Source organism: Neovison vison, chromosome 6 (genome assembly GCF_020171115.1).
Source record: "Neovison vison isolate M4711 chromosome 6, ASM_NN_V1, whole genome shotgun sequence".
NCBI lineage: Eukaryota > Metazoa > Chordata > Mammalia > Carnivora > Mustelidae > Neogale > Neogale vison.
The window spans coordinates 108,857,497-108,883,340 of NC_058096.1; the positions used below are offsets into that span (position 1 = coordinate 108,857,497).

At 43.8% G+C, this 25,844-nt stretch overlaps 1 protein-coding gene across 3 annotated transcripts in view; it reads right to left on the reverse strand.

Moving 5' to 3' along the window:
* Positions 1-25,844, reverse strand: part of DGKG (diacylglycerol kinase gamma) — a 198,426-nt gene that overhangs the window by 3,867 nt on the left and 168,715 nt on the right. For all 3 annotated transcript variants that reach the window (XM_044251946.1, XM_044251945.1, XM_044251944.1), the window contains 2 exons: positions 10,415-10,535; positions 7,785-7,845 (listed from right to left, as the gene is read on the reverse strand). In XM_044251946.1, the coding sequence (XP_044107881.1) occupies positions 7,785-7,845; positions 10,415-10,535 (182 nt within the window). The remainder of the gene's footprint in view (positions 1-7,784; positions 7,846-10,414; positions 10,536-25,844) is intronic.

Consider the following 25,844-nt stretch of genomic DNA (forward strand, 5'->3'; position numbering starts at 1 on the left):
TTTTTAACCCCCGATGGAAAGACAACATCCCATATCTTCGTAATTACACCCCAAATTTCTCTGCTAATTGGGCTTGTCAGGCAATTAACTGAGGTCTTTATGATTTTCTTAAAGACCTTTCAAGAGATTTACAACATTTTGGAACAAGCACTGAGAATAGCAGCCCCATTTTCTTAGTTCTCTGCTCTATGAGGGAGAGAACCCTCATAGGCTCTTGTGTGATAGCTCAAAATTCACAAAACCACTCCCTTTTAGAATGGAGTGCATTTTAAAATTTTACTAGTGCTGAGTGTTGAGTTTGTTTGGGGGGCCATTTCTGGCAAATCAACACATTTTTATTACTCCAAGAGAAGCAATAAACTGAGGGACTCCTTCCTGAACGTTGCCCCCTCTGGGCAGATGACTCAGATGATGTCCCGCAAAATGGCCAGTAACTGTAAGCGTGGACCCTCCCCAAGTCATTTGGGAAACACTCCTGCTTAAAGCAAGCCTCAGGGAGATGGGAGAGCACTTGTACCATCTTTTTAGGTCTTTGCTGTCTAAGTTCTTTGGATGGATGCCCTGCTTCATGAGACGGTTTCTTGCCACCAGAGGCTTTTAGATATAGCTGGACGGTTGGGTTTGCCAGTGGTGGAGGAGAAATCTGGGATTTATTGATAAGTCAGGGAATTTGACTAGATTATCTGTTCTCCAGGTATGGTCCCTACACCAACAGAATCAGCATCTCTTGGGAACTTGTAAGAAAGGCAGATTCTCATGCATCCAGAATTACTGAATCAGAAACCCAGCAACCCATATTTTAAAAGCCTTTCAGGTTATTTGGACACACACTTAAGTTTGGGATTCACTGGACTAGATAACTGGAATCCCTTTCCACTTTGAGATCCTAACTGCAGGGGAATATTCCTAATTATAAGCCTCAAATTATGCTGCCTAGCTGATGATAAAACATGAAAGGTCATCTGACTGTGCTGTAAGCACAAGGCAAGTTTTCTTAATAATACATTTCTGATATACATAAATTTATAGGTATAAAAAAACATATGCTCCTTTTTGAGAATTTGGGAAATATGGAAAAATTTTTAAAAATCACCTAGAGGTAATTGCAGTTAACTTTTAGGTATTTATATTTATTTTTTGGTTTATTTATATGTTTATATGTTTTTAATACCTTGAAATCAGCTTCTTAATCTTCTTAATCTGGAAACATTCAGATTAATCTGTTTTCACTTAGTGTTCTTTTATAAGTATTTCTGATGCCATTAGATGTTAATTAACATGGCTTTCAATGACAGAAAATTATTCTATTTGATGAATCTCACATAACTTACTTAACCCTTTCCTTAAATGTTGGTTTTTTCTGCCATTTTTTTTCACAGATAACCTATATTTTATTTAAAATAAATTTCTAAAAGAACAATGAACAAAATTTTAAAGGTCAAAGGAAATGAGCTGGATCAATGTATATTAATATTTGTAAGGTTCTTCTTGATATATGGCACCCACTGTTATCTAGAATGGCTTTCTGGTTGTACCTTTTTTTTTTTTTTTAAAGACTTACTTATTTGAGAGAGAGAGCGAGAGAGCAAGTACGCGTACACATGCGAGTTGTGGGAGGGGCAGAGGGAAAGAATCCCAAGCAGACTTCCTGCTGAGCACAGAGCCTCAGGTGGGACCCCGGAATCAGGACCCGAGATCACGACCATAGCCGAAATCAAGAGTCAGAGGCTCAACCGACTGAGCCACCCAGGTGCCCCTTTGGTTTATACTCTTATCTCACCACTTACACACCTCGACAGCAATGAATATTATTTTAAAAAGGAAAAGAAATTATGCTACTTTGACAAGGGAAACATGGCATGGTTTTCTTATGATTTCAATCTGAAATTCTTTCCCCCTTTTTCCTTAACTTAAGATATTAAGTAATATTTCATGGCTTTGGATGTCCATGGTATTACTTCGGTGAACTGTCTGCTCACTCTTGCATTGTTGCCTCTTCTCCTGGTTTCTAAGAGCTCTTTAGACACTGTGGGAATGAACCTGTTCTCTGAGATAGCTGTTGCACACATCTTGACCTTGGCCTTTACAATTTCTACATTGATTCTTGACTTGTAGACTTCAATGTGCTAGCAGTCAAATATGTCACCTTTTTCCTCAGAAAGTCCATGCTCACAGTGTGATTATAGTCATCTATGTTCCCCCCTAGGTAGTCCTAAATTTTAATTAATTAATTGTTAAAAATTCATTTCTGATTTTGTTTTTGGAGTACAGTTTGAGGTAAGAGGTTTCGGTATATAATGACATTTTCCCAAATTGGCAATTGCTTTGACACTCTACATTAAAGAGCCTATTCTTTTCAAATTAACTTGTGTTCTTTCTTCTTTTTTAATAGGCTTTATGTATACTAGGATTTCTTAGGGCTCTCTTCTGTACTACTGATTTATCTATTCAATATCATGCCAAGTATTATGGCTCTCTATTTTAATACCTTGTGGTAAGTCCTTCCTCACAGCTCTTTCATAAAACACCTTAACTATTGCATTGTTTTGTCAAGTTAAAAAAATAATTGCATTGGGTTTTTGGTTGAGATCCCTATTTAGAAACATGGGATGTTATAAAATTCAAATATATATATATATATATATATATATATATATATATATTTTTTTTATTGGTTAAGTCTTATTAGTTTAAATTTTTTCTTCACAATTCAGTTTAGTATTTTGGTTTTGATTGTTCCTATTATGATACTTTTTTTCTATTATCTTCTTCTGATTAGTTAGTGCTGAAATATACAAAGGCTATTAACTTCTGTCTATCTTTCTATAGAGTTTCACTGAAATAATTTAATCTTTGGAGTTTTCAGTTGATTTCATTAGCTTTCTATATACATAACCATAGTATCTGCAAATAATGACAGTTTTGACTCTTTTCCAAATGGCTACATTTTTTTTCTGTGTTGTTTATATTGCATTGGCTAAAACTTGCAAATGGTATTAGAGTACAGGTCTCGCCCAGGATTTTAATGAGAATTCTGCTAGTATTTTAGTATTAAATAAAATATTTATTATTTGCTTAGGATACTCTTTTTTTCTTATTTTGAGGGATATTTTGAGTATTTTTCTGGTTTTAGTGTCCTAAGAGTTTTTTTCTTTAAAAATCACAATTTTGGGGTGCCAGGGTGGCTCCGTTAGTTAAGTGTCTCATTCTTGGTTTCTGCTCAGGTCATGATCTGAGGGTCATGAGGCTGAATCCCGTATCAGGCTCCACACTCAGTGGGGAGTCTGCTAGAGATTCTCTCTCTCTCTCTCTCTCTCCCCCGTGCCCATCTTCCTGCTCTCAAAATAAATAAATAAAATCTTAAAAAAAAAAAATAGGAGCTCCTGGGTGGCTCAGCCAATTAAGCATCAGACTCCTGATTTCGCCTCAGGTCATGATTTCTGGGTTGTGAACTGAGGCCTGGGTTAGACTCCATGCTGAGCATGGAGTCTATTTGAGACTCTCTTCCTCTCCCTCTCTCCCTGCTCATGCTTTATCTCTCCAAGAGAAATGAACAAATCTTTAAAAATTGATCATTTTGTTTTTCTGAAAATAAATAAATTGGAAAAAAAATAATAATTAAAAAAATGATCATTTCTATTCAGTTTTTGTAGCTGTCCTAATTTCATGAAATGGATCAGGTGGCTTCCCTTTTTTGTTTATAATTCAGAAGCGTTTACATGAATATTTATTTCCCAATAGTATGGAAGAACTCACTAGTATGACCATCTGTTTTAAGATCATTTTGAATGTAATTCCTTGAAGGTATTTTCTCTTTCATTAGAAGTTACCTAGAATTTTCATGAGATGGTCAAGTTTATTAGAATCAAGATATGTCTTATAAGTAAATGAAGCCATCACATTTATACTTATATTTTATTACAGTATATATATTTTATATTTTAAGGTCTCTGATCATTATTTTTTTGTTTTTAAAATTGGGCTTTTAAATATTTGACATATTTAAAAAACAGGTTCTCGATTTTCCTGCTTCCTAATTGTGTAATTTCTTCTCTTAGTCTTACCATTTTCCTCCTTCTGCTTCTCTTCAGTTTGTTTTACTGTTGTTCTTCTAATTTTGTAATTATTCATTACATGTTTCCCCTTTTTAAATGATGAAAGTATATGACACTTTGAATTTACTTCCAAATACAGTTCAGGATATATTCTTCAGTTTTTCAATGAGAACCTTCTGATTTTTATTATTTTTGGAATAGTCTGTGATGGTGGTTTTGATCTCCCTTTGAATCTACTATTCTTTAGGAGATTTAAAAACCTCCAAGTGATTGGTTTCTGCTTGTTTATTCATTTAACCTTCTACTATTAATTTCTGGGTTTGTTGCCTTATGATCAAATAAAATAACCTTTATGATTTTTCCCTCTGGTTTTATATAGATTTTCTTCTTTGTGAACTAGTTTAAGATCTATTTTAGTAAATACGCTCTGGATCCTTGAAAAAAACCGAGATATTTAATTTGTTTATAGGTTATAGAGTTATCTTATCCATGTTGTGATTTTGTTTATTTTTGCTTCTTGACCTCAAAGGCAGAAAGAAATATTTTAAAGCCTCTCAACACTTGTATCTCTGTCAACTTCATCTTTTATATCTATTTTTTTTCCTCAGAATATATATTCATCCTGTTTTTCCCAGTATATATTTTGATTCTGTTATTGCACACCTATAATTTTATTGACTACTACATCTCAGAAATGAGTGTACCTTTTATCAAATGAAAAGTGACCTTCTTATTCCACTCCATGCTTTTGGCATGTTGGAAGGTTAGTTTGCCTAAAATTAATGTAATTAATCATATCATTTTTTACTTTTGATTTCTCTATGCTTGATAAAAAATAAAATAAAAAAAGATATATATGTCCTTTTGCTTCTTTTACAAGAAACACATCATTGGATTTTTATTTTTTTTTTTTAAAGATTTTATTTATTTATTTGACAGAGAGAGATCACAAGCAGGCAGAGAGGCAGGCAGAGAGAGAGGAGGAAGCAGGCTCCCTGCTGAGCAGAGAGCCCGATGCGGGCCTCGATCCCAGGACCCTGAGATCATGACCTGAGCCGAAGGCAGTGGCTTAACCCACTGAGCCACCCAGGTGCCCTGGATTTTTATTTTTAACCCAATATGAGAGTACTGTGCTTTTAACAGGGAGTTTTAGCACATTTTTGGGGTCACTATTGATATATTTAGCCTTAACCTCTTTCATCTTACCTGAACATTTTTATTTAAAGTTTGTTTGTTATTGTTAGGGTGGTGTATGGAATTGTCAAATCACTATATTGTACAGCTGAAACTAATATAACATTGTATGTTACCTAACTGGAATTAAAACAAAAACTTGAAAAAATTAAAATGTTTGCTTGTGATTTGCTTTCTATCTGGTTTGATATTGATAGGGTTCATGAAATTTAAAGCCTCCAAGATTTGAAAGGTGTGCACCCTGTTTCTTATTTCACTAGTGATTATCTAATTATTCAAATTTTCTTCTGGTTTATACTTTTCATTATCAAAGTAAAGACAGACAATGAAAAATTTCACTATATTTTTACTATCCCCTCTTATTTTTAATTGTTAAAAATTATTTATTTTTTTAAAATTTTACTTATTATTATTATTTTTTTACTATGCCTCCCACATTCCTTCATTCTAATTTAAATGGTTTCAATTTTTACCAAAAGTTGTTTTGTGTCACGATGTCCTGTCATTAAGCCTTTCATTCAGAATTACTTCCCAGCTGATGTAGTCTTCAGGAAAATGTTTCACTAGTGAAACTAATAGTTTTCACTATTGTGAGCTGAAGGTGACTTTCTGTTATGCACTGAATTACGTCTCTCCCAAATTCCTACGTGGAAGTTTTAACCCCTACTGCACCTATATTTGGACACAGGACCTTTAAGGAGTAAGTAAGGGCAGATAAAGTCAGAAAGATGGGGCCCTACACCATGAGGGCTGGCATCCTTATTATAAGAAGAGACACCAGGAGTGTGCACGCACAGAGAAAAAGCCATGTGAGGACACGGAGAAAAGGCAGCTGTCTGCAAGTGAGAAAGAAAAGCCATACCACGACAACCCCGCCAGCACACTGGTCTTAGACTTCCAGCGTCCCGGTGGGACAGTAATACATTTCCGTCATTGAAGATGCCCAATCTGTGATTTTCTGTGATGGGAGCCTGAACAGATGCCTATATCTTTACATGCGGCTATCTTCGGACTGTGCCTTAAGGTCACTGGGTCACATCTCGTGTTTTCCCACTGAAATGAAATCTCTGAAGGGTGGGTCCGGAAAGAGGGTCAGGGTGGGGACAGGAGAAGCATTGGGCTGTTTCAAAAACCAAGTCCTTGCACAAAGAGAAATGGCAATCCAGTTTCCAGATCTTGCTGAGCCAGGTGGGAGAGGATTTGATTTCTTCCAGCCTTTTTTTAGAAGACAAGAGGAGTTTGGATAGATTTTTCTCAATTTAGCTCCATCGAAATTATAAGTAGTAGAAATTTCCTCCATCCTTTCTAATTCTAACAAAGTGGTAAGCTATTATTAGTTTTTGCTGTAGTGTGTTTTCATCTTTTTCTTAGTCTTCATAGAAGCCAGAAGATTGAGGTAAGGTTTTGCAGAAAAATCTCTGCTTTTGATACCCTTTATAGAAGTTGCCATCCCTAGAGTCTGTCTCTAGGGGCCAGTTTTATAATCTACAGAAGTCACATGGACCCAAGAGTGATGGAAACACATCTACGATTCAGGCCTGGTAGAAATCTCATGCAAACCCTTCCTCTAGTAGAAGAAAACTTGGTGTTCCGAGGGCTCAAAATAGCAGGTTCTTGAGATATTTGAATACTCCACAAGTGAGGGAGCTTAGAAACATTGCCTTTGCCTCTGGAGGTTTGCACAGTCACCACAGTATTGAAGGTGATATTAATGTAATGGCCTAGGGAGCACCCTGGCCCTGAGCACTGAGACAGTGTTTCTCTTCACCACTGAGTTTTTAGCTGGGTTTCTAGCTAAGCAGGAAGGCCGTCTGGCCCCGTTATTGTGCTAAATGGAGGGCTGCTGTAGGTATGGTAAGTCGAGGAAGGAGGATGTTCCCTTTCTTTTGTTTGCTCATTTGTTCAGCATTTACTCACTGTTCAGCAAGTATCATCGTGTCCCTGTTCCATACAAGGCACAGCGCTAGGTGCTGAGCGAGAACTCGGCGTCTCCCCTTGCAGAGGGGAGTTCAGGTCCATGGCTTGGTGGTGAAGTGTGTGCATAACAATAACCCGCAATAACCCCTGGGCTCCGGGGGTCACAGTGCCTGGGCAGAAGTTCCAGGGCCAGGGTACCGATTTGGCTTCTACACAAGGAGATGCTTTCTAACAATTAGACTTATTCATCAATACAGCAGATTTCCTTCTGGGGGGCCAAGTTCTTTGCCATTGCAATGACTCAAGAGGAGATGCCCAAGGATATTGCAGAGAAGTCTTGGAATTCGCCAGCTGTACGTGTGAGCACTTTAGGGGACAGGTCTTTGTCTCATTGGGTATGGGAACTGGTACCTCACAGTGCCTGGGACAGAGTGGGTGTTCAATGAAGTCTCAGCAGGGACATGAATGGGTGGATGAATAAAGTGGAAAATAGGCGGCACAGGATGATTTCCCCAAATGCCAGGCAACTCTGAGAGTCAGCGGTTTCCCACTGCCAGTGCCCCCACAGGGGCCCAAGATAAAGCTTCTAACCCTTGGCCCAAAGTTGGCGACACTCACCGTGCAAGGGGGCTGCATCCAGGGCTCCCCGTCCACTTGCATTGGCAGCAGCTTGTTTGTCCTGCAATACCAAGCACCGAGAGAACACAGTGAACTCCAACGCTTCTGGAGGCCAAGAATTTTAGGGTGGTCCCCCCAAAGGAGACAGAAGTGGGAGGACCTCCTCTGCCCACCTCGTAGTGGTTCCCTAAGACTCCCCTGGAGGGCTTGTTAAAAACAGATTTCTGAGCCCACCTTGGGAATTCTGACCAGGCAGGTCTTGAGGTCACAACTCAGGTTATGGGCAATTCTGTTGCTTTGGTGTTCAGACCCTACTTTGAGAAACACTGTCCCGGGTGAGCTGTGAGGAGGGAGGTCCACTGCTGGAAGTTTGGGAAACAGCGGCAACAGGGATGGCAAGGCCAGTGCTGAGCAGACCCTCAGTCAACAACCAGCCGGAGGGCCTGCAAACTGTGCCAGAAACTCCACAGTGAAATGGGAAAGGTTATGAAATGGGAAAAGGCCTGGTTTCCCTGTTGACGGAGAGGTTGCACCATGTCAATGAAGTAATGTCTCTAACTTATGCAAGGTACTGCTCAGGTCTGAGTGTGTTTGCCTTGCCCCCGCTCCTAACTATCCTCTCATTCATGTCTTGAACAGCAGGGCACTCCGTGGTTGCATGGACTATGAACTTGGCTTAGCTGGGAAAGGGGGTCATTGTGAATACCATCCCCATGGTAGGAGGAGAGGAGAGAAGACAGTGTTGCTTTCTCGTCGGGGACAAGGCTTCTCTGCCATACGGATTCTTAGAAGGAGAGAGATGAGGTCTTTAGACTTCCTTCTGGGGAAGAGTTGTGAATTTGTTCTCTATTGCCTTTGGGAGAAAAGAAAAGTCCTTTCGGAAGCCTCTGGTCCGAGCCAGCAGGGAACAAACAGTTGCCACCCACTGGCTGGGAAGCTGTCACCTGGGTTTGGCATCGGCCCTGCTTTTGAAATGATAGAACGAGGAACACAGGCTATGTGTCAATGTCGATCACTGTCTGACTCATCTTGAGAATATTTAATAATAAAAAATAATAAATCTAATAATAAAACCGATCGTAAGCGGAGCGAGTGGCGTTTTGGTTCTTGGGGCTGAGGAGGGTGTCTGGGAAATGCCCAGGAGGATGGGGATCTTGGACCCCCCCCCCCACGTTCTATCTGAAAATAGGTCTACTGAATGTGAAGAAAAAGTCCTCCCTCTGACACGTGGCTTTTTTTGATTCCCCGGGGACTAAGATGTTATGTTTCGTGATCTGTGTCAGTTATGGCGTGGCTGTGCAAACAGACTGGACCTTCTCAGTGCCAGAGTCATGGAGGATAGACAAGGAAGGGAGTATGGAGATTAATGTGGAAAACAGGTGCCCAGCACAACAACAGCCGAGAGAGAAAACAAGCAAAGCTCTGAGTAATAATGGAAAAGACAAAGAAGATATAGGAAGGGAATGAAGAAACGGGTTAGTGGGATAGACTTCAGCTAAGGGATGTCAGGGAACCAGCTCTGGGGATCTTTCTGAAAGATACTGGTTAGTGCCTAGAGCAGCACTTTCTTAAAAGTGTGCTGAGGACACTCACCCAAGGGGTTTTGGGAGGAAAGAGTTCTGTGGTCAAATACCTTTGGGAAATCTGCATACTCTGGCCCTTCCAGGAGATCCTTAAGGCACACTAAAAGCTTTGAACTGTAAAAATTGAATGGGGAAAAGGAAGGGAATAAAGACTTCTCAAATAACCAGGTGGAGAAGAATCTGATGAGTTTTATTGACTAAACAGAAGCAACCAAAATCAGAGGATACCCTCTTAGACTGAATCTTTCCAGCAGCCTGTAGTGACAGACCTGTGACGGCCCCACCTTGCAGAAACATCGCCCTCTTAGGCAATTATGACAGATGGGCTGATGTTGATGGTTTGGCTCTACAAAGGCACACAGGACATAGTATTTCTAAGGCCACTGTCCAAGAAAGAGTGAGCAGAGAACCTGGTTTCTGTCACAGTGTGCCCCCTGGCATACATCTAGCATCTTAATTTGTAAAGATAAGAAAGGCAACACTGAGCAGAGGATCGTAGGGGGAGGGAGGGAAAACTGAAAGGGAAGAAATCAGAGAGGGAGACAAACCATGAGAGACTGTTATCCATAGGGAACAAACTGAGGGCTGCTGGAGGGGAGGTGGGTGGGGGGATGGGATAACTGGGGGATGGGCATTAAGGAGGGCACGTGATGTGATGAGCACTGGGTGTCACATGCAACTGATTAATAACTGAACTCCACATCTGAAATGAATGAGGTACTATATATTGGTTAACTGGATTTTAAAAGAAAAGGCAAGGAGGTGAACCTCTGGTTCTCTGGACCTCATAATCTTATACTATTTAGAGAACTTCACCAATTCATTACAAGAGAATAACAGACAGGTCATGGTGGATCCTTCAGTTGATGTCTTGGATGGCTGCATTATACCTGGTTTGGGAAACTAAATGTCTCTAAAGATATGCTTTATAAAAGTTAATCAGGCTTCTGTCCTGCACTCTCCCTGCACTGAAATCCAAAGTCCTTGTCCGTAAGAACACTGAGGGGAAAGAAGACCTGGAGGCTGCTGGGTAATGAGGAAACATACCTGATGGTGACAGAGGAGCACTGGGCTAGCCTCCTGCCCGCACTCTTCAGGCCAGTGTAGATCTGCCCCATCTCCATGGCTCCCTCTAGCCCCACCACTTCAAGGAGCTGGTCACTGAGGTCTGCAGAGTGAGACAAACAGAAGCAGTGCATACACATCTCTCTGTTCCTCAGGCTGGTTTTGGTCAGAAACCCAGATCTGTCAATGATACCCTTTCATCTCCCACCAAACAGCATTTTCAAACTAATTATGAATACAGAATTTCCCCCAAAGGTCAATACATGTACTTTTCATGAACAGAAACCCAATTCTAATGGAAAAAAAAAAAAAGGTTTTCATTCAGAACATTAAATATGCATCCAATGAATAGGTTGGCAATTCTAGAAACTTCTTCAAATGGAGAGTAACAAATGATGAACCAGCTATTTCCGAAATGATTTTCAACCCCCTTCTCCCCCCACCCCCCAACCAGTGCAGCTAAAGACACATGGGTTTGGGTTTAGGATAGGAAGTGATGGTGACAGAAGTCCTTCTCTGTAGCTGGTTCAAGTTTCTTTTCTCTGAATGTCGGAACAACATCATGGCCCTACTGATGATGACGGATGGTCAATTAGCCTCAAATTTGGCCTGTGGGAAGCCAGTGGTGAGCCAACCTCTTTCAGGACACCAGGTGCCTCATCTGAGCCAAGGAAGAGAATATTTCACCTCCACCAGATTATTTTGGGTCCACAGTAGAAAAAGTTGGACAGAAAATATGAGTCTCAGGCTCAGAGTCCCATAGGCTCGAAGGTCTCTCACAGTGGCAGTTCCTCCTGATTCAGCACCTGGAAGATATCTTTTGTTCAGAGTTCCTGAGGGCTGCCCTTGCCCGATTTCTTGTTTAATGGCAGGATCAAGGTTTGATGCTGGGAACAAGACTCACTTTTACAACACAACTTTAGTAGTTAAAACAGAAACAAAACAAAAAGGCGGATTCTTTATTTTCTCACAGATTGTACATAGTCACTAACATCCTACTAATATCCCCAAACGAGAAAGTTAATGCTTTTATTTATTTAATAGACGGTTTTTGTCAACGGTGCCTCCTGGTTATAGTGTAATGATGTTTGTTAAGATTGCCAAGGAGATATTTGGGCTTGTCTTTACTTTTTTGTTTAGAAGACTATTGTTTAAAAACATTGTCTTGATGGGCATATTTCTAATGAAGAGTTAAGCAGACCATGGGGCTGACCACAAATGTGTCCACACTGCTTCAATCCAACCTCCTGATGATCACTGATGGACAGCAGCTGCCAACAAACAGTGCTCGCTGGTCTTCCTGTGACAGACACAGAAGCTTTCCCCCGTATTTTCTATTTCAACCCACACTCCCATTCTCCTTCTCCTTCCCTCCTTCTCTTCCTCCCCTTTACCTTCTCCTTCCTCCCTCTCCCTCTCCTCCCTCTCCCCTCCCCCTCCTCCTCTTCTTCTTCTTCTTGCTCTTCCTCCTCCCCCCACTCCCCCTTCTTGTTTTCTTCTCCTTCCTTTTCTTCTTCTCCTCCTCCTCCCCTTTCTTTTCTTTTTTTCCCCCCCATATCTATGAAGAGATACTGTCTCCTCTGTCTCTTAAACTCTCCATCTCATTTGGTCTTGGACCAAGAGGCTGTGAAAGAGCAGTGTTTGTTTAGGAGAACGCTCCAGGCTCTCTTAAAGAGTTTGGCTCCAATAAACAACAAATATCTAAACCTCTAGTCATTTAATTAGTTCCCTTCTTACTAAAGAGCATTAAATAACCATTGGGTAGTCTTAGCTTACTGTCCCATTTTAACAGTGTCTGTGAAATCAGCACAGGTTATGAATGAGAGAGGGGTGAGGAAGGGAGGAAGGAGGAGAGAAACACAGGAGTGTATCTAGGGTAAGGAAGGTGGGGGAGTTATACGGGGGTAGGAGGAAAAAGAAGCAGAACTTTTCAGAGGTTCCCCTAATGGCAGAAAGACAGATGTCTTGTAAAATGTTGCTCTTTGTACCAGGCTTCAGTATTTGACAGTGCTGTTATAGTTCAGTGTTTTCCCTCCTTGAAACATTTCCTGGTAACAAAATGTTCTAAGAAGCAGGGGACTTAATAGACTCAAGTGTTTCAGCTTTTACAATGTCTTGGTCTTTTAACAAATTTTCCTGTTGAATGGCTTTAAGTTGTTATCACTTCCCACACATTACCTTGCAGCTATCACTTCCCACACATTACCTTGCTTCCTGGCTCTAGAAGAGAAGTAATGAAGGCTGATCTCATCCACATGGTGGGTGGGTGGGGGGCAGAGGCTTACACACATGTGGGACTGAGGAGATAAATGCAGAGTAAGGGGCTAGGATATAGTGGTATACGTTTTGCTGTTCTGCTTTTGAATTGTACTCTGAATCTTCTCTGGCATAAAGAGGCTAGGATGACACTTGTCTTCTACTGGAGGAATACTTGACTGCTCTTCTACTTCTCCACCATTGCCTAGCTGATCTTTCTTTACTTTTCTTACAATGCCTCCCATGAGATTCTGAGATAAGGAAATCTATTTAATGTTGTTTCCCAAACTTATGGGACCACAAGTCTTTTCTTTTGTGTGATGCCCATAAACAGTCCATGGTAGTTTTTTTTTGGATACACATTTTGGGATATTTTGACATTACTTAATTCCCTTTACTTCCTTTAGCACAGAGATACTTATGCATAAATTAAATTTGAACTTAAAGTGAAAAGGAATAGAGTGCAAGTCAACATCCAAGCACACAGAACAATTAATATTTAGAGCTTAGAATCCAGGATCAAGACATCTGGTATACCAGGTGTCTGTTTTACCTGGTACCAGTGATTCAGAGTATGGTTTTGGCAATTCACATCACCTCCATATTGTCTCTCTTTACACTTTTCAACTCATTAGTATTTAAGCTGGAATGTTCATGTACCTTAGTAAAATAGGAATTCATTCATTCATTCATTCATAAGTTACTGAGTAGCAACTGAGTGCCAGATAAGAACTGGGAATACAAAATGTTCTACTCTTGAAGGACTCTTGGTCAAGAGGGAGAAAATGTAGTAGGTGTAGAAAATGCTATAACTGAACTGTGAGGACAGGGAGGCGTGAGTAAGTATGGGAGGACTAAGTAAGGGAGGAGGATGTCACAGACTTTTAAGGAAAGTCTTGAAGGATAAATGCTGGGTTAAGAAGGAGAAGGGGCAAAAATGTTCCAGGGACAGAATGATATGTAGGGTTGGACGGTCACAGAATGCAGAAAGAAATTAATTTAGCAATAATAAATCACTTGGCAAATTCTTTGAAAAATATAAAAAAATTCTACATAAGGAGAATTATTGTCTAGAATGTTTGTTTGTTTGTTTGTTTGTTTTTGACACCTATAGGAAGAGGGTCGCTGAGCTGGGCACAGGTTTGCTGCAACCACCAGAGTGAGGCCTTTCAGTTCTGCCCCTGGTAAAAATCCTTGTGTTTGTGGGCAGGGAACATTTAATATACACTCTCTAGGGAGGGAAAAAAGATGAAGAATGGGAAAATGGAAAAAAGGAGAATGTGGAAGCAAAGCAAGAACAGCAAGGATGGCAATAACAGCTCCAATCTGGCCCGCTTGACTCAGCCCCCAGTATGTGATTTTATAAATGCAAATCCGCTCATGTCATCCTCATACCAAAAATCCTTCAGTGGCACCAATCATAACACCAAGTGCTGGCAAGAGAAGATGAAATGTGCATTCTTTCACACCTATGATGAAAGTGTAAATTGGCAAAAACTTTGACAATGGGAGTCTACAATTTTCATACTGTTGATTCATTAATTTCTTTTTTGGTACCAATCACAAGAAATCATTGACAGGATCTAAGTGCACACAAATATGAACACTGTTGTCTCATTTATAGCAGTGACATCCCCCTTCCTCATTTCCGTCTGTATGAGAATGAAGTATACAGTATCCATGACGATAGACTTTTGTGCTGTCATTAAGATATTTACAAAACTTTGAAAACATTAACTATGTATATGACGTTAAGTGTGAAGGTGAGATACACACTTATTTATACACAGCACATCCTCAGTTAAGTAAGAATATGCATAGGAGAAAAGGATAAATTCCCTTAATATCCTAACAGTGTTGAGTTCTGGATCATTAGATTCGAGACCACTGTTATTTTCTACTTGATGCTTTTCTACATTTTTCATATTTTCTAGAAGTATGTATTAATGTTATAATTTAAAAGTCATTTAAAAAAAAACCTATCAACTGACTGCTCTTCATGCTTGTAAACTTGATGTAAACTCCCTGGCTTGTTCTTCCCAAGGCCTGTCCCCATCTGTCAAGAGGCTGCCTTTTCCTGACACTGTAGGGCTAGGTACCTGTGCCTGACAAGGACAACAGCATGAAGTTCTCCAGGTAATCTCTCCTTTGTGCCTCTGTGTATGCCGTACCCCAGCTTGAAATGCCCACTTCCACTTTTACTTGTTCATCAAGACTTGGGTCAAGCGCCGTCAACTTCGCGAAGCCTCTTTGCACTGCAGTTTGGTTTAGATCCTCAAACTTTTCCAGGTAAGTGTTGTCAAGGAAAGAACAAGGGCCTTGATGCCATGATGGTGGGCAAGAGATGGCTGTAACACTTGCTGTGGCACAGGGTCTAGTTTGAATAAGGAAGGAGATGAAGGACTAAAGGAAAGGGAGAAGGGGGCGAGAGGTGTAATGAGTTCTAGAAGGTCTTGTGAGCCAGTGGGAGGAGGAGGGTTGGGAGAGATGCGGTGAGCAGTGCTTGTACATTCCAAGTCCCTCCCATGGCCCCAGTGCCGGGCAGCTGAAGAAGAGGGAGGCGATGGGTGTTAGCGTCAAGGCGAAGTGAGGCTAGGTCAATGGTCACCATCCTCTGCTGCAGGTTATGGTCACCTGGAGAGTTTTTCCCCGTAACAATGCCCAGATTGCATCTATACCAGTTACATCAGAATGTGTGGGCCTGGGAGCTACGTGTCGGTGCTTGTTTTTAAAGATCCCCGGGCGATTCCAAAAGGCAACCGCTGGGCTGGGATGTTGGGTAGATCACTTCTCAGAGTGTGGTCTTGTAGCAGCAGCATTAATGTCACCCAGGAACTTGTTAGAAACACAAACCCTCGGGCCCCGCCCCAGATCTACTGAATCAGAAACTCTGGGGGTTAGGCCCAGCAGTCTGTGTTCTGACAAGCCTTCTGGAAGATTCTGAGGTATGTTCAAGATTGAGAACCTGAGCCTTAGGCAATAGAACTGCCCAAAATATATAGCAGGAGTTGGAGTGAAAAAGATTAGAAACAAGTTACTTCCTGATTACTTTGACCTAGGGCTTTTTCACTTGAAAATTAGGAGTTAGGAATAATAACCAAGTGTGGTTATGAGATCGAAATGGCAGAACTGAATGCTAAAGTGTCTGGCATAGACTGGGCACTAAAAATCTCTTAGTTTTACTTTCCTTTTCTGCCAGATTCAACCTGATAGCTCCCAGTCATCCAGCTGGCTACCTTCCTAGAGCTGTGCGTACAAATGTCCCCAAATGCCAGTATTCAGGCTAAATTTTTTAAAACATCTTCTGTGGTCCTCATAGTTTCACACTTCCACACAGAGGCCACAAATTAGAAGAGCTTTCCATTAAGTGTTTTGTTTTTCCTTCCTCTTATCTCTTCCTTCTCTCTGCTTTTCCTAGTTTGATCTCAATGGTCCCATTTTTGCTTTTATTTTTTTAGTCCTGCCCACTGTCCGCAGGTGGGTTTGGAGCTCACTACTAACAGGTAAAGCTGGCAGAGCATTCATAGTGAAGGGGTATGTCTGATCTGTCCACTCCCTCCTTCAGGCCCTTCAGGAGCCCTGGAAGCCCAAGGGACAGAATGCGAAGTTACTGTAGCTGGCCCCATTCCCTCCACAGGTGTCCTTTTGCTTAGATAACTCCTGTTTACCCTCCTGAGATACCCCAAGCACCGTGCTTCTTCCTTGTCCTTTGCTCTGAGAAAGACAACTGTTTCTGAACATATCACTCTCCCAATTCCAGTGAGAGTGGAAAGTAGGGACGCTTTTCTGTTTTGTTTATCTTTGTAACCCTAGCAACTGGCCTACCTCTTGGCATACAGAAGGCTTCCAATAAATGTTGGTTGAATAAACTGTATAAGATACATGTTTTAGTGCCAAAGACATTAATAGGTTTGACCTGAAAGAGGAAAATGATAGTGAATAATAATAATAATAATAATAAAACTACTTGCCTAGATTGAATTTGGTAGCAGGCTTTCCATGAATTAATTTGTTAATCTGCATATAACAGGTAATATGCAGGTAATATGATGACCCATTCTGGTTTTTGCCTCTCTCTCTCTTTTTAAAAAAGATTTTATTTATTTATTTGAGAGAAAGAGAGCATGAGGGGGTGCAGAAGCAGAGGGACAGGGAGAAGCAGACTCCCCACCAAGCAGGGAGGCCCATGTGGGGCTAAGTACCAGGACTCTGGCATTATGACCTGAGCTGAAGGCAGATGCTTAACTGGCTGAGCTACCCATGTGCCCATTGCCTCTCTCTCTTAATGCATAATTCTAGTGACCATCCTCATCTTGGCTTCTGGTTCACACTAATGAAAATTCAATCATTTCAGATGCAAAGAAAGCTCAGGATATATTAGTGGTCTGATTTGAACTCCTTGCTTGCCGTACCATAGAGAAGCATGGGAGATCCTTAGCCTAGCAGGATGCCTTGCTTCTCTCAACCCCAATCCTATCTGTTTCCTCTTTAGTCAGTCATACTCCAGATTTAGGCTGAGAACAGCAATGGGCCAACCCAGGAAACCAAGCAACCCCCAAGTGACATGTGGAAACCCCACGTGACGGCGCCCAGAGAGTTTCTGAAGCATCCCACCATATTGCCCCACACCCTAGAACGCCTGTGGGCACTGTCCCCTTACCTGGGTTCTAGCAGCATGAGTGAGCTGAGATGTTGGGCGTCCCTGTTTGGGATTGGAGTCCTATCAGCTCAGTGGGGAACACTGGTTAGCTGATGCTCACCTGAAGGTCTTCCTGGCAGGAGTATCTGTCTGACTAATTAGAAATGAAAAAGCAATTTGTCCCTACTTGATAAATGGCCTCTGGTAGACAAATAAGGAGTCATAGCGCTCACGGCAGCTTCTGAGAAACTCTGTACAAGGTCTGGAGTTGAGGGCCAACAGCTTGTGTCCATATAGGGCAGGTTTTGCATCTTTTCTGAGTCTGTCAGTTGGCTAAGCCTGCCGTAACAAAATCCCATGAGGCTGGGGGGCCTGAAACAGCACAAATTTATTTTCTCACAGTTGCATTGGCTGGACAGCTAAGACCAAGGTGTTGTCAGGTTCAGTATCTCCTAAGGCCTCTCTCCTTGGTCTGCATATGGCCACCCCCTGGTCACCTGTTCACATGGCCTTTCCTCTGAGGCTGTGTGTCCCTGGCATTTCTCTGTGTGTGTCCAAATCTCTTCTTAAAAGGATACCGGTAAGATTAGATTAGGGCCCACCCTCACTGCCTCATTCCATCTTGATCACTTCTTCAAAGACCCTATCTCTGAACACAGTCACATTCTGAGGTAGAGGATAAGGGCTTCAACATATGAATTTTGGAGATGACAAAACTCCCTCCAGGTCCCTGCCCCATAACAGGCAAAATAATAAAACCTACTTCATAAGTTACTTTGAGGACAAAAGAGTTAAAGAATATGAAGGTGTTCCATAAACAGCTATTAGAAATGTTCCTTATCCCTCTTCTAGGGAGAAGCTGACCTACACTGGAGGGGAGTAGGGGGTTGGTAGGCCTTCTTACGATCCTCAGAAGGAAAGGATGCAAGTGGAGCTCTGCCTTGTGATGGGGCCAGGTTCAGTCCCCATGGTCCAGACAGGTGAGTGGCAGCTGGCAGGCCTCTCTCAGACTCGGCCTGCCAAGGCTGTGGCAGCTGTCACCTTGGGCTCCTTCTCCTGGGTCCAAATTTCCATGGAGATGGGCCACGTTCCCTCGGTGGCTCAGGCATCCAGAGCCCCACAAAGCCAGGCACTGAGCAGACCGCCTCGGCTCCCCACTGGGTCTGGTCTGCACAAATGAAAGAATGCTCCAGGCTAGCGAGCTTCAAAGCCAGCTCAGAAGCCTGGCATCCCCAAAATAGCCTGGGTATGGGGAGACGAGAATCCCACAAGATTCTTTCTTGATTTTCTGGAGGGGAGGGGCTCTGGGCTTTCCTTGGGCACAAAAGGGTGAGTAAGGAAGGCTGTAACTGACAAACAGGATTTTCACCAGGCGTGTTCCCAGCTGGCCTCTCGGGTATCCCAACCACAGCTACCCAGAAGAATAACCCAGGACCAATGCTTTTCCTAGGGATCCAAGCTCAGACACAGGATAGAGGCAGAGAGACCTTTGCCGGCAAACCAAGCAGGCAGGAGGCCTTGTTCCTTGGCATTCTGCAAACCCAGTGTGAAGAATGTGCTCCTGAGATAAGCTGTGGGACCCAGAGCATGGGCCCTGGACAGACTTACATCAACTACTACTGCTTGGCACACAGTAGTCTTATCACCTTGGGAGAAGTCACTTTGCTTCCCCGAGTCTTATTATGATTATTATTATTTTTTTAAGTGGGCAACATGCACAACATGGGGCTTGAATCCATGTCCCTGAGCTGAGTCAAGAGTCAGATGCCCAACTGACTGAGCCATCCAGGTGCATCCTCCCCCACCCCAGTCTTCCTATTATCTGGCAAATGGAGATATAATAACTCATTGGCAGGCTTATGGTGAGGTTTAGAAGTGAACCAATCAGGAGCCCTGCCCAGAAAGCCCTCAAGAACTAGTAGAAGTTATTGTGATTTTATGTTCCTTGGGAAGGGGGATCTCCAGAATATCCTGTCTTTGCGACACGGTAAGTGAGTGGCCCTCTACAGGTGGTCATTAGTGTGACCCAGAACAGGTGGTGCAGGAGGGGAAAAAAAGAGGGAAAAGAGGAGAGGGATGATGGGGGAGGGGTGGGTAGGAAAAGAGGGAGGAGAAGGTCAGGGAAGAATGAAATGCTGAGAAGAAAAGCAGACATAGCAGGATGGCCAGATACTGTGACCTTGAGCTTTTAGGATGACTGCCCTTCCTGGCAAGTGTAGCATCCCTATTCCTACTTCTTTAAATCTGAAGCAGGATGGAGGCTCAGCATTTTATTTGGGAAAGGGTTCCGTTAGTTCTTTTCCTTTCCCTGAATTCCTGTATACATGTGTGTGTGAGTGTGTGTGTGTGTGTGTGTGTGTGAGAGAGAGAGAGAGATAGATAGATAGATACAATTCCACGGTGATCCATTGTTCCTGGGCTGAGCAACGAGAGTCGAGGAGGATCTGGAGATATTTCAGGCATGGTTTTGACACCCTGGTCTAGCTAGGCATCTCCTTTTAGGGACGTTTCCTTTGTGCCCTGCTGTTATCATACTGGCTTGCAGGTTTCTTCTACTCCCTAGGGTCTGTAAAGCCCCATAAGAGAGGGTATTGAGTGGTCTCTGCCTCTGGATAATCCAGATGGCAATAGGTAGGAAGGAGAAATAGCCCAGAACCTCCGTGTTCTGAAGAGGAGAGGCTGTAGGGTTGGAGGGAAAGGGAATGTGTTGATCTAGCAGGTTTGGAGCTGGGATTTTTGTCTCTGCTCTGGCTGTCTAGTTGAGTAACCTCGGGCAAGTCACGTTCTTCCTCAAGGCCTCCAGTTCTCCCTGACTTGGGTGGGGGCAATCTAATCTTGGAGACTGTTTGAGTTGTTCCTACAGAAGTAGAGACCGGATTGCCTGCCTGTCTGGGTCAAGCGCAGACTGGCAGCAACCCCTACCATTCCTTACACTGTGCAGAAGACAGAACATTCTATGCAACCCTACACTGAGGCAAGAGAAAGAGCAAGGGTGGGTTCCTCACAGCCATTGTTCTTGGCTCCTGAAAGCCTGCTGTGTGGTGAGGTGGGGAGGAAAGAGTGGGGCCTCCATTCTGTGTGACTTTCTCTTCCTGGGTTGGGCAGAGGTCTGATGAAAGCTCTGTCTTTTGTGGAAGGGGAGCTTCTAATCCCCTCTATGCCCAAGGGTCGGGTGTTTGAGGAGGAGAGATGCAGTGTGCTGGGGAAGTCGTGTGGCAGGAAATTTCTCAGGAAGAAATGGCCTCCTGGAAATGACTCTGAAGTGAGGGCCTGACATCATTATGCCTCCAAGAAAAACCAAGAGTGAGAATGTCTTAGAAGGCCTGGGAGGCAGTGGAGATACGGGGAATCTTGACCGCATGGTCCCAGTGAAGAAGTGAAGAGAATGACAAATAGCGAGCACAGACTCTGGGCCAGGCCTAAAGCTTTACAAAGGTTATTGCTTTTAGCCCTCAAGGCAACTCTGTTAGGTGGAAACTATTATCTTGACATTAAAAAACAAAGAAACAAAAGAAAACAAACGAAAACCCCCCAAACTCAGAGGGCTTGAGGAGTTCTGCCTAATGGCACAAAGCTGGCAGGTGGGATAGCTGGAATTCAAACCAAGGCTTGTCTGACTCTAAAAATAAACTAGGAATAAAAAACTCAAGGCAGAGACAAAATACCTAGGAGTGATAGGATGTCCAATGGCCAGGAAATGAGCATGGAGGGGCTGAGCCTCTCCTCGGTTCCTCTCAGGGAACACTTCTTGGCTACGTGATCTTATTAAATGGAATGCTGACTTTCTCGGCTAGAACGTGAAATGCTATTGTTGGTATTTTGCCGGTATATTAGCTGGCTTTACTTTGCTCACTGAGCTTGAGAAGCTTCGGTTCCAGGTACGGTGTATATAATAGAATAAATAAATTAGTGGTGAGATTTTCCAGCTCAAGTCAAACCTGATTCTCAGGCATGACACATATAATAAGGTACATTGCAGACATCTACACCCACCAAGCTAATCACAGCTCGGAGAGATGTGCACACCACCCACCTGCCCCAGAAAGGCAGAAGTAGAGAGTTGCGATCAGGAGGGACTGTTTCCGGCTGTTGGGTCAGGATTGGCCAGAGATTGGGCGGGGGAGGGGGGGGGGGACGGTACTGCGGTGCACATGGAGGGAACGCCATGTTTGCAGTACCAGGACTTGGCCCTAGTCCCAGATCCACCAATTAGTGTGGCCTCGGACAGGTCAATTAACCTCCCTGAGCCTCGTTTTTCTAATTATAAAGTGTTTCTCAAGGGTGCTGCAGGGGATTAAAATGAGATGATGAGTATAAAGTATTTCTAGCATCTAGTGCTAAATTCAAGGAGATGCGTAACCGGTATTGGACGAAGTGGCCTGAAAATGGGAAGAGGAGGGTGCAGGCGGCACACTGGAGGCGGAAAAGACCCAGGTTCCGGTGTAAGGCGTCCGCTCTTCGAACAAGGGAGCCGTGCGGTGTGGAGGCAGACAGGAGGGCGGAGCATGTGGGTAGAAGCTGGGATGCTGTTGGGTGGTTTGTGGGGGAGGGCGGAACCACCCACTGGGCAGCGTCCCCTTCCTCTGCCCTCCACTTCCTGCTGGCTTTTGTTCTTCATTGTCGCCTGCTGCCCTTCCCTTTCCCTGTCCTCTAACCCAAACCGCACACTCGTCTCCCATCTTATTGCTCTGGGCTTGAACACCTTCACCTTTTCCTCTCTTCCTATTATTCGAGGATCATGGACAAATCCAATGGCGCATGACTCATAGATCTCTACCTTTCCAGTCTTTCTTTCCGTCAGCTCTGCATGCTGGTGCTCTAACCTATGCTCCCCTTCTCTCACTCACTGTCTTTTCAAATCCTTGCCAACTTCACTTGTCAGCACATACATATTCTGTATCTCGCTCACTCATTCATTCATTCATTCATTCATTCAGACATCAAATACTTCCTGGTCACCTCCTGGGTGCAGGGCATAGTACTGGCAGCCAGGGATCAAGTTCTTAAGGAAAGTTCTCCTTTGTCTTGCTCCCCACACTCTTATGATACTCTGCTTCTGCCACTCCGTGGTGCTCACCTATGGTACCGGCATTAACAGAACTGCTCTCCATGTATTTCCTGTAGGTGGACTGTGAGCTCCTGGAGCCCCCACACTCTTGCTTGCGTCCTCTGCAGCACCTGGAGCCCTACAGGTCCTTGAAGGCAGGTTTGAATCCATGCTCTGTCCCGTCCTGTGGGCCACGGGACCCTATTAACCTCAGCGTTCTCAGCCATAAAGTGGATTAAATACAGAACGTTTCCAACTTAACAATTGTTTGACTTTATGGTGATGCAAAAGTAATATACTCAGTAGAAGCCATACTTCACATTTTGAATTTTGGTCTTTCCCCAGGTCAGGGATACACGGTACCATACTGTGTTGTGCTGCTGGGCAGGGACAGCACAGCACAGCTCCCAGTCAGCCATGTGATCACGGGGCAGATGACTGCTATGCAGACAGCCATTCTGGTTTTTCAGTTTCAGCACAGGATTCACTATATTACATGAGCTATTTAACACTTTATTGTAAAACAGGCTTTGTGTTAGAGGATTTTCCCCCATTTGTATGGTAACATATGTGTTCTGCACGCATTTAAGGTAGGCTATGCTAAGCTACAATATTCGGTAGGTTAAGCATAGTAAATACACTTTCAACTTACTGTATTTTCATGGTGTTGCTAGGAGGTAACCCCATTGTAAGTCAAGGAATATTGGTAGTTAAATATGCAACAGGCTTGGCCCATAAGTAAGTGCTCAGTAAAAAGCAGCCCAATATATATTAATTGATTAGTTAAGAACATGAAACACTTCTTATGCAAATTAGGAGCAGATGAAGAACACCAGTGTCCAGGCCACGTGGAGCAGAGTGGCCTGCCTGGATTTTGCTGTGGATTGAGTCTTAGCAGACGCCTGATATCGAATGACTAAGAAGCTGCTACAGAGAAATGGGGACTGGTGCGTGGGCCAAGGGAGGGCAAGCCAAGGGGGAGAAATCTAACAGGTCTAGACCTGCCAAAGAGCTACCCCAGAAGTTTCTTCTGCATGTGAAAAACGAAGGGCTCATTAGCTCTGGGTTCTATTTTGAGCAGCGAACTTCTTAAGGCAGGAATTAAGTTGAAGTTTAACTCCAGCCTGAAGCTGGGTGAGCAAGTCTGCCCCTGCCGATGCTGGGCCGCCTCCAGCAGCACAATTCTAGCTCGCCAGCCCCTCCCAGGTCTTGGTCAGGGATGAGCTGGGGGAAGAGGAGGAGACACAGCTGGAGTCAGAGCCCTCTAGATTCAGAAGTCAGCCAAGGAAGGATGAGGGACTACTTTACTTGAATTTCCGGTGAACTTAGTTGGGTCAGGGCCAGCCAGAAGGGAGGAGGCTGGGGTGGGTACTCTGGCATGTGCAGAAAGAATTCTATGTTGAAATACTAGGACTTGGGCTCTAGTCCCATACCCACCAATTTGTATGACCACGGGCAGGTCCACAAATCTCCCTGGGTCTCATTTTTCTAATCTATGAAGTTTCTTCTTGGCATTCTTAGGGGGAGTGACCAGGCTCACCAGTTTCCTGCTTCTCAAACTCCAGCACACATAGGATCCCCCCGGGGGTCTCGTGGAAATGTTGATCCGGCTTCACCAGGCCTGCCTGAGGACTCAAGGATCTGCATTGCTGACATAGTCAGGGGATGCCCTTGTTGTTGGTTGTGGACCGCATGAGGTCTGGAGCAGAAATGGGCAAACCACAGCTCGAGGGCCAAATCCAGCCTGCTGTTTGTTTGTGTCAACAAAGTTGTGTTGCAACACAGCTGAGCCCATTCATTTGTATATTGTCTATGGGTGCTTTCACACTAAGTGGACGGAGTGAGGTAGCTGCATCAGAGACCATACGGCCCACAAAGCCCAATTATTTTAGTAGTTACTCTGTGACCCTTTACAGGAAAAGTTGGCCAATGCTTGCTCTCGGGTACCAAGAACTGGCCCATGTGAGCCAAGAAACCTGCCCTTCAGTCCAGGTCCGGCCAAGGGCAAGCCACTTCACCTTGCTCTCACTTTCCTTATCTAGAAGACACAGTGATCTCTGAATTTCTAAGAGACTTGTAATTCTGGGATTTCAGTGCTACGTAGGAAACGTCATAGTATCTATGGAAACAGACTTCTGAGAACCAGATTTGGCCTTGATTTGGAAGATGCAAAATTCCTACCTGGCCTAACCTGTAGATCGAGCAGGCAGCTCTGACCGGTGCTCCTAGAGCCACACCTAATGTATGGTCAGCTGGGAACAGATACGGCTTTGGAGAGGGAAGAGTGTGGATTGGGAAGTGGACCTCCTGGCCTCTGGTAGAGGCCGATGCTGGCACAGGGGGCCCCGGGATGTTGTGCCCCAATATCACACTTACAAATTCCACTTTGCTGGGAGATAACTCAAACACAGCTTCCTAACTCACCACGCCAGGTGCCCCTGACCTTGGGTGCTTTTGGTCAACCAATATAAATATTAGCCCTTCCCAGGTCTCAGGGACTGTGCCGGACACAAGGATATAGAACGAACGATGACATCCGGAGCTGAGGAGCCCATAGCTGGGTGGGGGACCCAAGGTAAGGAAATAATTGTGGGAGAGTTCCACAAGCCAGATGTAAAGGAAAATGCATGACTCTGGGTCTCTAGTGTGGGCCATAGGTGATGCCATTAACAAGGCAAGGAGCAGGGACGGGGCAGTGGGCTTTAGGAGAGGGGGTAGGCTGTGTAAAGAAGAAGACAATGCCTCTTTTGGGACATGATGATTCTAATGTGGGCACCCAAAGGACTGAAAGTCAATGCTGTGATTTCCTGTGAAAAGCAACACATTGTTTCTCTGCAGGCCCGCAATGGTTAAGAGGAACAACATGTATGTTGCCATGGTTACTCCCCAGCACTGAGGGCAGTCTCAGTGCACACCCAAGTACCCCCAGGCTCTTTAGGGATCCCTTGCCTTCCTCCTCCTCAGCCCCCAGGAGAGACCTTGGCCAGGAGAGACCTCTGTGGAACGCATACTTGATGTAAATTTCGACTTTCTCTCAACTCCCATGAGCAGTAAATAGCTGACTACTGTTCGTTATGACTGTCTTTCTGGCCATCTCCCCACCAAATGGGAAAACTGGGAACCTACAACTCTGGACAGCTCCTCAACCCAATGGGCCACCTTCTGTTATGGTTTCAGGGAAGTGGAAAGAAAGCCCTGAGAAACAAGGCGCTCACAAGCTCACAATTATTTTTTGGCTCGTCTGAGCTCCCAACTTCTCAGCCGGGAATGTGAGCCTGAGATGGCTGGATGGCAGCCCATTCTCTTGCTTTGACATCTAGAGTATGGTCCATACAATCTGTGAAAATCCACATGGGCACAGTACAGAGACAGACAGTGTGCCCTTGAAGTAGTGGAGTCAGCTGAAGAGGCAAGTTATCCCCGTCCCAAGCAAGACATCTGCACTGGGGCTGATATAGGACTCTGTTTGC